The sequence below is a fragment of the Stegastes partitus genome, unplaced genomic scaffold (assembly GCF_000690725.1).
Source record: "Stegastes partitus isolate 25-593 unplaced genomic scaffold, Stegastes_partitus-1.0.2 Scaffold225, whole genome shotgun sequence".
Lineage (NCBI taxonomy): Eukaryota > Metazoa > Chordata > Actinopteri > Pomacentridae > Stegastes > Stegastes partitus.
In genome coordinates, this window is record NW_007577956.1 from 506,820 (window position 1) to 519,230 (window position 12,411).

Sequence of the window (12,411 nt, forward strand, 5' to 3'; positions counted from 1 at the left end):
ACTTGTGAGTTCATCTGCCCACACTTTAAGACGTCTTCTTTTTGGAAGGTGTTTGCTGTGCTCCTCTCGCTCTAGATAGTACACCTCAAAAGGTTTTGTGTGTTTGCATAAGTTTATACGACTGATATTTCCAATGAATATGTGCATAATTTAACACTGTAAACTTCAAGCAGTTTTGGGATGTTGTGTTTTGCTCATACCCCATGTTTACCCAGAGTGGGCTCATTTCTCTGTCCTGCATCTCCATGAAAACAGAACAACCACATGTCTGTTACGCAGGATATGGAAATGATAATGCCAATAAAAAGAAAACAAAACATTTCAGTTGAACGTCCTTGATTATTTCTTGGAATCAACACGTGAAACATTTCCTCTGACTACCCACAGGTGTTAGCGGTACTGGAAATAAAATGTTGAGTCTGTTTTCTACAGATGTTTCCATGAGCGCTGCAGACTGGGACAGACTCTAGAAACCATAACTCACCGTCTTCCATCCACTTGCTTTGCTGTAAATCCTTCCTGAGATTTGTGGCGTTTATGGTGTCGCTCAGCAGTGTTTTATTTTCAACTCATTTTTTGCTAATTTGTTTTCCGTCGTCGTGTCCTCTCTGTTCTGAGTAAACACAGCTTGCACGACAGAATTCCAGTCACGTGACTGCTGAGTCAGCTTCTCAGTTGAACCAAAGAGGGCAGAATTTTTATTTTTTATTTTTTTTACAGGGTCTGGTACAAAGGCTTATTGTTGGAAAAAAAAATTAAGTAAGACAAATCGAATAAAATTGTTTTGATGAAATATCACAACTTTGTGCTTCGATTTAAACTGTTGAAAAGCTGAAATTCTGATTCTTCTGTTTTTATAGTTTCTCTCTTTAATAAATGGTGTCATTTTGACTATTTTTTTTCTAAACCGACTGGCAGGTTTTGGTGTGCAGAAGGGTGATATAATATAATGTGGTAAATCAGGCGGCGTGGTGTTGCAGTGGCTTGCACCGTTGCCTCATATCAGTAAGGTTTCAGACCTGCTGGTTGGCTTTCCATGTGAGCTTTTCATCTCTCCTTGCTTGGGTTTCCCGGGTGCTCTGGTTTCCCCCCACAGTTCAGTTGGGTTAATTGGTGATCCTGTATCATGGGATGTGTGATGGGCTCCAGCCCCACACGACCCCCGACAGGATAAAGCAGGGGTAGCTAATGATAATATGGTAAACCTGGTGTTTACTGTGAGGCCACAACAGATTCAGTGTTTGTTCTGTGTTTTGGAGTAAAATGAAAAAAAATGCTTCAGGTGTCCAAATAAAACCAGTTAGCGTATTATCATCACGTTCTCCCTCTCTTCCTCCGGGTTCATTCATTTTTCACAGCGTGTAAGTGCCTTACCGTCCTCATTTACATGATTTTTGCTTAACACACCGTTTTCTTCCGAGTTTTAGTGTATGACGGTAACCATGGAGACCACTCACCATCACCTCTCCGCAGTCGGTATCTCGGCCTCTCCTTTGTCTCCGTGCCGCTGTCTTTGTTGTTATTGTGATACGGCGAGTCCTCCTCCGTCAGCTCCTCGCTGTGCTCCAGATCCCCCTCTGACACCGGAGAGGCTGCCGGTGAGACCTCGTCCTGGCTGCTCTCCGCCCCGCAGCCCGAGTGGTTCCCCGTTTTCTCACTTTGACTCTTCTCCCCGCTCGGCGCTCCTTCCCCGGCCTCGCACGAGGCTTCCTCGTTCCCCTCTTTGTCCGGTGTGTCAGCTTGAGCTCCAGGTTCTGCCTGGTTTCTGGGGCTGGACGGGTTCGAGGGGCTGCAGCTGCCCAGGGATCCGAGCACAGAGCTGGGGCTGGAGTGCAGGGACAGGGAGGGGGTGTCTAGTTCTCTGATCCGGGTGCACGGGGCACCGTATGGTTCCTGGACAAATCCCACAAACATCACCCCCTGGTCAGCAGCGTCCTGTATCTGCTGTTGGGAGCAAGAAAAATACAAAGATATGAGAAAACTAGAATGATAGCAGCAAGTGCTAATATTCATTTATTGATGCATTGATTGTCCTGATCAAATTTATTTATTTTTTGGCCCCAAATCCGATTTGAATCATTTGATATTTAGTATCTGCTGATACCAGTTTCATAGATAAAGCAATTGGAGCCTCTTCCTGTTTACAACCAGAGGAAGTGGGCATTTCCATGCTGGCATGCTGACAGCATTTTGAGGGTTTAGCTCGTAAAGGGGCAGAACGACAAAGTCTGCTGTGAGGCTTCATGCCGACGCACATGTTTGAAATGAAGCAGGGAGTCAGTACCTGTCTCCTACTGCTGCCAGCATGTGTCTGCAGCTTTGCCAGCAGTATCCGTGCATGACCAATGAAAAGTGAGTTTATGTCATCAGTTAATCAATAATTGACTGATATTGCTGCACATATTAAGTAAATAATTCAAACTTACAACACGTGTGGCAATGGACATAAAGAACAGACTGGGCTTTGGTCCTGGTTGAGACTGATGAGTAAACATCCCTCGTTAAAACAGTTTGTCAGTGGACAGGAACTGTTTGATAATTAAATATTTCATGCAACAATCTGCTTCTTAAATGTAAGGATTTGCAGCATTTCTTTGTCATATATATAAATATGTGGTAGTAGCATTAATATCTTTGATATTTTGCTTGAATCAAACATTTAAGTTCAAGATGCCTCGTGATGACCTGAATAAAGTAGTTTTTGCAGTTTTTTCCACGTTTTGCTTGTTAAAGAGTTAAACTATCAAGACAGAAGTCTGCAGAGTAATTAATGACAAAAACAATCCCAGAATATCTTGTTTATTTCCATTAGTTTAAGGTTCTGGGTGTTAGTCAAACACCAAAAACTCAAATTCAGGATTCAAATTAAGAGCAGCAGCGAGTTAATACCCGCGAGATCTCAAACTGAAACCAAACTTTCAGAGTAAGTTTGAAATCAATTCTGTGGAAATTGATTTTCTGAGACCTCTGCATCTGTTTCGAGCTTTGTTTTTTCTCCCCCCTCCCCGTTTCTCTTCATTCCTTCGCCGCAGCTCCTCCAATCACACAGTTTTTGATTAGATTGGTGCGACTGCAGCCCTGTTCACACCCGGGCCACATCCCGCATCCAGCGCGCCACTGTTTTCTCTGCCGCGCTGTCATCTGGCATTTTAGGTCAATATTGGGGTTGTGCTACACGGCGAGATTGAAACGTTAACTGTCAGAGAATGTTAATGATGCCGTTCTCCATTTCTGCCCCGCCGTTCCACCAGCCGCCTACCCCCCCCTCCTCTCCAGCTAAGGCAGCACCCGTCTCTATCTGGAGCCACATTGAGGGAAGAAAATAAAAATCAAATCAAATTGCAAGTTATTCACTATGAAATTAAATTGGAAAACAGTCACACTGTTTCCAGCCATATTGTTTAATATCAGCTGAATGCTCTCTGGGTGCTTCCACATCATATTCCCTATACCAATATGTTGAAATGGAATTGCTGAGATAAAAGGGAGCAACTGTTGTATCTCATTTAATGGTAATGCAGGCAGTCGGAGAGAGAAAAATGAATGGCTGTGGCTGTCTAATGTCGGTGCAGCTGATAGAACAGTAGATTCAAATAGAGGGCTGTAATGATTGAATTTATTTTGGGTACCAGTATTGCTATCATCATTCCATCAAATCTCTCGCTTGACAAACTAGAAGCATTCTGATTAGATTTTTTATTTTTTATTTTTTTTCCAGAGACATCTTGCCGATAGATAAGCAGCATATAAAAATGAGAGTAAATCACAGCATGTGTAAGTGCGTATACGACAGCAGGGCCAAAGCGCTGCCATCGTAAATAATGTGATTTGTCCTTAAGGAGACTTGAATGTAAATCGGCAAATAACTCCCTGGAAATAAGTGATGACATGTTTAATTTAATAGTTGACCACCAGCAAATTAAAATTCCAGCCATCCTTTGGCTCTATAGTTTCATTAATATGTGCACCTGCCTTTTTTTTTTTTTTTTTCTTCCATTTTTTGTGCCATAAATTGAAGACAGTAGATATGTCAACCTGGATTCTGGCTAAATAAATATTGTTTTGCAGCCATGCTAGCAGCTCGGTGGAGGTACTAATGTCAACATGCTCAAAATGACAAATCTAACATTTCATTATTGAGCAGCTAATGTTTATTGTGTTATCCATTTTAACTTTCAGACACATCAGTGCTCATCAGCCTTGCTTTGGGCTCGTCTGATGCACCAGCCATGTATTTCATCAGGCATTCTCCTCCACTTCTCATATCTGTTTATTTCCCGTTGCTATGGGAAACAACAGTATACCCTTGTGTTAACCTACACACTAAAAAAGGTTTGGTTTGTGACTACAGCAGGCCTGTTTGGTTCTTAAATGGTTGTAAAGATCTACAAAGGATATGTTTATGACTTTTTTGACCTGACTGGGGTGTTCTTGTGGGAAAAGTTGCATGTTCCCCCCGTCACTATTTCTCAGGGGCACCATTGCTGCATCCTGGGTTTAGCGCCACCTAAGATGGTTGTGATTGGTTTAAATGGTCTACGCTTATATAGCACTTTTCCACCTTAGTGGCACTCAAAGCTCTTTACAGTGTGTTTCTCATTCACCCATTCACACACATTCATGGTGACAGAGCTGCCGTGCAAGATGCTGCCTGGCATCGGGAGAAACTTCAGGTTCAGTGCCCGAAGTCGCCACGACCACGGGGGATCGGACTACCAACCTTATGATTAGAGGACAACTCGCTCTGCCACCTGAGCCACATATAGCTGAATGATAGTGGGTGTAGCCAGACCGTTCTCCACCCGGACACACCTCGCTGTGGAGACTGGCTGGACTGGGCTGCCGTATGGCCGGAATTTGGTCATAAATTTGACCAATTTTCATCTAATGTGAAAATGTCACTAGATGACAAGTCGGAGGCTGACCAACATCAGTGCAACTCATTCGTTGTGAGATGTAAATATACCAAGTTTATAGGAAACCCACCCAACAGGTGTCAGCGCATCTCACTAAAAACCAACAATGTCAACTAAAGGGAAACAACTGCATCACTCAGTTGATTAGGAATTTTCTTTTCTGGGGATTAAAGTGTCTGCAAATAATGTACAGCAGTCTCCATACTAGTTGAGATAATGTAGTCTGGACCAACGTGGTGGACCGTTGCTGTTACTCCTGATACCCCACACTTCCAGAATAGCTCCATTAGATAGACTGATGCAGCCATAAGAGCCGATTCTGTTTGGTTTTATTATTTCTCTAAGAAAAATGTTTTCATAGCTTCACACACCAGTACCAGCAGTCAGACGGTTTGTGGCAATGGGATTGTGTAGTGAGAGAAAAATGTAAACAAAGCATGTTTCATACTTTAGATTTCTCCAGGTAGCCTTGATTATAGCTCCTGAAAATAACTTGGAATAGTTTTCAGTTAACAAGCGAACATGTCAAAAGTTAACTAGTGGAATTTCATGTTAATGCTTTCGATGTATAGAACATTTTTATTTTGTTTTTAGCTGTGGTAAAGTAACCCCCTATTCAACACATGGACTGATTCATGTTATAGCGAAGAAGAGGAGTGACAGTCCATCATTACTTTAAGACATGAAGGTCAGTCCGTCCGGAGTCCAGAGACTTAGCAGCCGCAGAAATTGCCAATTAACAGCAGCTCAGATTAGAGGCCACATCAATGCTTCCCAGAGTTCAAGGAGCAGACACGTGTCGGCATCAGCTGCTGGATGGAGACTGAATCGGACCTTAATGGTGGAACTGCTGCAAAGAAACTACGACTGAGGAAGACCATGAAGAAGAAGAAGACTCTGCTCAGACCCAGAAACACAAGGAATGGACGTTAGGAAGTTTAGACTTTGGTTTGATGAGGTTTTTGGTTGCAGATGGTGTTTCTTTGAGACACAGAAGGTGAACGATGGTATCTGGAGGAGCTGTGATGGAGACGCTGTCGGACATGTAGTCAGAATTAAAGGCAACCAGCTTGGCTGCTACAACATCCTGCTGAGACGCACCATCTGATCCGGTTATCATGATTTTTCAGCAGTGCTATGAGTTAGAACACACCTCCAGGCTCTGTTTGACCAGGACACAGAGTGATGGAGCACCGCGTGGCATGACCCGACGGGTCGGAGCTCAGAACAAAAGCTCCAGATAATGACCACATGAAGCTGGCTGCAGAGTGACAAGAGTGCAAATCTGGTGTAAAAGCATAAGAAGGCTACTGTGAAGAATCACACATTTAAACATATTTTTGCTTTTGATAGCTGCATAAATCCAGATTTCATCCATTTCAGTTTCATTTTTCACTGTAGTAAAAATAAAGAAGAAGCCTTGAAGGAGGAGATGCGTCCAAACTTCTGACTGGTGCTGCATACAATATATATATATACTGTCAGACAGCGTGGACGGGTTTAATAACCTGACAGCTACTAGCTAAAGGGAATCTAATTTAAAATGAGCATTCTTCTGAACTTCTCAGTCTAAAAGAAAAGACAAGTCGCTCTGGCTCAGACAGAACCACCTCGGGTCAAGAAAATGAGGTTTTGAGGTCGAAATCACATCATTTCTCTTCATTAACTGAAATGATGCGGAGCACAAACTTGATGAAAAATATTCTGGAAGTAGCTTCCCTTACACTGCCACCAGAATATCAACAGCCCGTCTTGAAAACCCCATTTCAATTTTGACTCGAGACCACATTTCCCATTTCCCGTGTAAGTTATTAAAGTGGCACCAGGAGGAGGTGTCTGAAGGTCAAGAGCGATTGAGAGCGCAGACGGACGGAGGGAAGGGATGACAGGAGGAGAGCGTGAAGGGATAATGACGGAGACGGTGGAGGAGAAAAAGGAAAGAGAATGAAAGGGAAAAGAAAGAAAAACAGAGAAAGACGCAGAATCCAGGAGAGAGGGTGGAGGAAGCTGACTTCTTTGCTCACTCCTGTACCACTCATCCATGTCCACTTCCCTTTTAATAGATTTCTAGCATGGCCTCCTGCTCCTCCAGCAGGCGTGTAGCAGCTCAGTAGATTAAAATGATAACCAACAGTAATGAGGTCCTACAGGACTGCGGTTGCATGACTAATCGAAGGGCAAAATGTACAGAAAGGTTCAGGAGTGAGGCTTGAAAGGCCCACATCACGCTCAGTAATATATAGATTAGGCAGGGAGGTTCAATCATGATGACGCAGCGTTAGCGGCTCGCAAAAGACGACTTTGGGCCATATATATCATCTGAAGTGCCATTTCTAACAGGCTTTCTGCAGCAGCGTATTCATAACAGTGACACACGCTACCGAGCTAATTCATTACTAAATCGGGAAATGTGATTTTAGATTTCTGGCTCCTGTTTGCTGCTTTCATCTTCTCTCTGAAAAATATGGATGTGTCAAGCTATTGGGTTTGCTAAATAACATTAGCCCCGAACCATTAAGGAAACGCAGCTTTTAGTGTATTACACAGGCTGCAGTCGAACAATATGCTGCGTTTTAAAACTATAACCACATCAATAACGCTGCTGATAGCGGAGAACCAACACATTTCTCACCTTGACTCTTTTTTACATTCTTTTAGCTCACTGTTTTGGTTTTACAGTCGCAGCTTTCCTGATTGGTTCACTCAGTTCTTTAAAGCCAAACACCACAAACCCACCTGGTGCTGACGGACTGAGGTAGCGACCAGCGCTGTGGAGCAGTGAGCGACTTCAGAGCCACACAGTTCCCTCAGGAAACAGACGAAGAGCAAAACAAAGCCAGAAAGAGAATGTTTGACTTAAGGCTGCAACATGTGACTGCGTTGGTGCTACGTGGAGCTTTGCAGATCCAGTTGTTTTTATAAGACCACCGCTCATGTCGATGTGGTGAATGTCATTGTGAGTTTTTTCATGCAGGCCAGACTGCCATCTAGAACTACATGTCAATTTATGTCGTGTATAACAAGCAGTTTTATGTTAAGCTCAACTCAGCTACAACCTGGAGCAGTTACTTAAGGTGTGCTGTTAAAACGGCTAATGAAGCTCGATAAAGATAACTATAATGTCAAATTACATAAGAAAAGTATGCTCAAGATACTGCCGGTCAAAGTGTCCTGGTTTTTACTCAGGACAGCCGCCTAGTTCAGACATCACTGTCCATCCAGCCTTTTGTTTCCTTCTTTTGGATGCAGGTTCTTGGTCAGTGTTTCATTGCTGAGCAGCTTGTTTCCACCACTTGTTTCTAGAGCTCCTTAAAGTAGGTTTTATCTCGACAGTCTTGTAGTTGATACAAGAACTTAAAATAAATCCACAGCTAAACCTACAACATATGCACTTTAACTAATAAAAACATGCACAGAATCTGTCTTTTTTTTCATATAAAAATGGAATTTTTATACGGTATGAACACTTTTTAGAGACAATAATTGAAATCTTACACTTCACTCACATTCACACCTACGGACAATTTACAATCACCAATTAACCTCAGCATGTTTGTGGACTGTGGGAGGAAGCCGGAGAACCCGGAGAGAACCCACGCTGCACGGGGAGAACATGGAGACTCCACGCAGGAAGATCCCGGGTGTCCTCACCGGGACGTGAACCGGCGACCTTCTAGCTGCAAGGCGACAGTACTAACCACTGAGCCACCATGCAGCCCCAGCAGAACCATTCTATCAGAACAGTAGTAGTTCCTGTATGTACCTCCAGTTGTACGACTGCATGCGTAGCCCTCTAGCAGGCTTCCCTATTGGTGGTGTTGGGCGGCCAGCAGAGCGATGGCCATGGCCACCCCTTGGCTCCGCCCCTTGGCTCCGCCCCTACATGCACATCTGCCTGCTGTAGTCATGACTGCCACTTACAGCCGTGTTAAAAATAGGAAGGAGGTTTTCAGTCCATTCTTGCTTCCGCTGGTTTGTGGTTGATCCTTTTGTTTTGCCCTCGGCGCAGAAAAGACAGAAGTCATTGTGGACAAAGAACTTTTTTGTACAGAGTGAAGCTGAGCTTTGAAGTAGATCGCTATCAGAGAGGATAACTCAGAGGCCTGTTTTATCTGCAGTCACAAGCTGAACTTGTGTGAAGTCTACTGTGGTCAGCAGCATTTGATCTACGCATAGCATCATCGCCGAAGGGCGACACGTTGTTGGCTTGTTGGAGGACTCAAGCACGCATTGGTTGAATTCCGATCGAGCTTTTCCATGAGTAGGCGAGGAGTTACGCAAATGGATGTCAATGTGGCAGCATAAATCCAGTCTTACATTGAAAGAATGGAAATGTGGCTTTAGATACAAGCTAATGTCGCTCTAACTCTGCTGGATGTGTTAATAGGTGGTTTGCATTGCAGCTAGTTATTGGTTATTGTTTCTTTAAATGGAGACCTCATGCCAATTATAGGCTCTTTTTCTCATGATCAGTTATCTTGAGGAAAGATCTCATATTTACAAGACAACACTTGTTGTACTGTATTCTATGACCTTGCCAATAATTTCCACTTTAATGCAGCTCTGATAATGCTCATAGTGTAAAGTGTCGCTCCGTCTGTGACTCATACGTTAAGCCTCCTCCAGTAGCTCGATGCTGTTGGTTGATTTTATTTCACTTCTGTCAAAACAGGGATGCCTTATGCCCACAGTGAGTTATGAAATAGTACGTTTGTGCTGTCCCTTAATGGCAGAGAAGTCAGTCAGTAAGGGCTTAATGCATCAGTAGCTCTATAGTCGGACTTAAACCATTCACTGGTACGTTTTTAGTTGTCTTTTACTTTACTGCATTGCTACGTTCACACTTATCAAAGATCTCAATTAGAGGTTCTCTCAGGTCCTCAGTATCTGAGACGACAAGGTTGAGTCTAATCACGTACTGCAGAGTTTGTGTGTTAATATGTACAATACTCAAGTGGATCAGAGCGGACCTGCTATCAACTCACAGTTCATTATAATTACAGCGGGAGAGAAATATTCTTCAGAGGTGAGCTGGAGAGGGTGAACCGAGAAGCGCAGGTAGAAATTACACATATTGCTGCTCAGTAATTGGTGCCTGCTGCCAATGCTAGTTGTCTCCCTGTGTTTTTGATCGGGTCTAATTGTTTAGGTCGGGTCTGGCTGTGCTCGGGAAAGCTTTGGATCAGGGCTTTCTTTTGTAAAAATTAATTTATGTATGTGGGGTTTTATTCCAAAAGTCTGTTTTGGATCCGGTGAAGCCCCCTTTGTCAGTGCTGCCCGCTGTCCTGCCTGCATTTCCTCTCTAGTAATTACTGCCAGAAGTTACTAATTTGGCACATTTCGGATTGACACGCAGGATATCTTGCGTCATAAAACTCAGATTTTTTTAGCTGACTAAGTCGACAGTGAGATGATTACTTGGGGAAGCAGTTCAGGAAACGTTTGACTAATGGCAGCTGAAGCCTGTTGACGCTGCTCGTATTAGCAGAGTGACAACAAAATCAAAGACGTGGAGTTGCCATTAATTCATAACTGACGTCTCCTGAAATACACACACGCTGTCACCACCCCTGGGTTTTGTTATGTTTTAAGGTGACAATTACATCAAAAAAAAAAAGGAACTTTTGTTGTCACTCCTCCAGCACGGCGCGCTTCGTTGGCAACTCCGCTCCCAGCATTTAGTGACAAGCCGCTATTAAAAGGCCTCAGCTTGATGGCGCCGCGCTCGCTGGCAGGTTTAGCCATGTGGTTGATTCGCTGGAATACAGTTGTAAACACTCAGACGTTGTGTTCTCTGGGCTTTCAGACAGGCTGACACGCTGAACAAAACGATTTTGGGAGCAGACTAAGTTTTTTCATATCTTTCCTGCATCCCTCCCTCCAGCTGGGCACAAGCTGACAAACCCTTTGTGTAAAATCTTCCTACCTTCTTGACGTAGCCCTGGATGAGCTCTGGGGTGGGCACCTGCTCGGCAGACAGACACTCCTCCAGCTGTAGTTTGTACGGTGGACAGACCGACTGGCTCCTTTCCACCCTGCAGAGACAGGACAATGAGCTTCAGCTGTTCAGTCAACCAGCCTGCAGGACAAACGCTCACGACGCATATGGCCGCCCATGCATCCACGCATTCATAACCAGCCCCAAATAATAAAATTGCAGTTCTAATGCATCCATAAACAGGCGGCTATTGACAGAGCCAGGCGTCAAACACAAACAGAGCCCCTTATCAACAAATTACACTGCATCAAGAAGCTTTGTTAATGCTATTGCTGCCCTGTGGGAGGTAAGGGGAAAATACAATAACACTTAAATGAGACAAAGATCCACATGGATGAAAGAAAACTCACAGAAAGCAGGAAATTCAATGCAAATCTGGTCTGCCCCCCCTCCCCCACCCCCAGCGCTCCCTGTTGAGCCCATATCAGTATTTCGAGCAGGGAGAATCTATTTATATGGTGTTGTATTTTCCTTTTCTGTCCTCTGGAGGAAATCCCAGAGCTAGCCCTGAGGAGACTAATGCCCCAGCTTCTATCTCGCTGCTTCTCATCCTGTTGACAAGGCGAAGAAGCCCCACACACCCTTTTCCTCAGTGTGCACAAGAGCCAGTGTGCACGGACGGCGGTTGTCTACGTGTGTGTTTGCGTGTGAGGGCTGCGTGTGCGTGCGTGTGCGCTCTGCGTGAGCTCTGGCTTAACACGGACACCTGATGTGCGGGAGGGTAAAAGATGCATGCGTGCAAGCTGGTGTGTGTATTAAAGGCTGAACTTGCAGCTTTCCAGTTCACGCAACGACTCCCCCTGAGTGAACATGCATGTCAGAGCCTCTTTGTGTGCCATCCAAAGGCTTTATCTCTGCCATGCCCCCTCTGGATACAGATTTTAATGGATCAATTATGAAAAACATTGGGGAAAACAGGCTGGCTGTTTGCAACCAAAGAAATCTTTTTAAAATCAAACTGTAAGGACTCTTTAACCGGCTGATTGATTGTTGGGGGAAAAACATCTGCATGTAATCTCCAGATGAACTAAATGTAGCACAGTTCACTTTACCTGAAAGCCTTATTAGCCTAATGCATTACAAATAAACATAAAAAGACAGAATTTGCATTATATTAAATCATTTAAAGCTGGTTATTTTGTGCTGAAATGAGAGCACACTCAGCCAGTGTGCACTCATCTGAACATAGAACTCTGTGATCGCAGCACAAATATAACACAAACAGGTTAGAGTTAGTTTTTAGATCATCTGCTTGTTGAGATGCTGTTTGCAGACACGACAGTCCTACAAACTGGAAACTAAACAACCATTTAAAGGAGAAATTGTTTCTCTTCTCTGCTTCGCACTCAGTCAAGAAATATTTCAGGACATAATCCCAATAAAACCACATTTGTTCAGGATTAGTGCTTGTACAGATTGAATAAGGACAGTAGATGTCCATTTGCAGAGTTTAGTGATGCCGACCAAAGCTAACCATGTTTATATGTAGCATAGAGA

General features: G+C 43.8%; 1 protein-coding gene across 3 annotated transcripts in view; it reads right to left on the minus strand.

The window, feature by feature from the left end:
- The window catches only part of rftn1b (raftlin, lipid raft linker 1b), a 137,740-nt gene that overhangs the window by 55,417 nt on the left and 69,912 nt on the right, over nt 1-12,411 (minus strand). For 2 of the 3 annotated variants that reach the window (XR_520162.1, XM_008281170.1), the window contains exons 4-5: nt 10,843-10,951; nt 1,458-1,944 (exon numbers count right to left, since the gene is read on the minus strand). Coding sequence is in view for 2 of the 3 variants with exons in the window: in XM_008281170.1 (XP_008279392.1) it covers nt 1,458-1,944; nt 10,843-10,951 (596 nt within the window). In the remaining variant the exon portion in view is untranslated. The remainder of the gene's footprint in view (nt 1-1,457; nt 1,945-10,842; nt 10,952-12,411) is intronic. The other variant, XM_008281171.1, reaches the window with a different exon arrangement.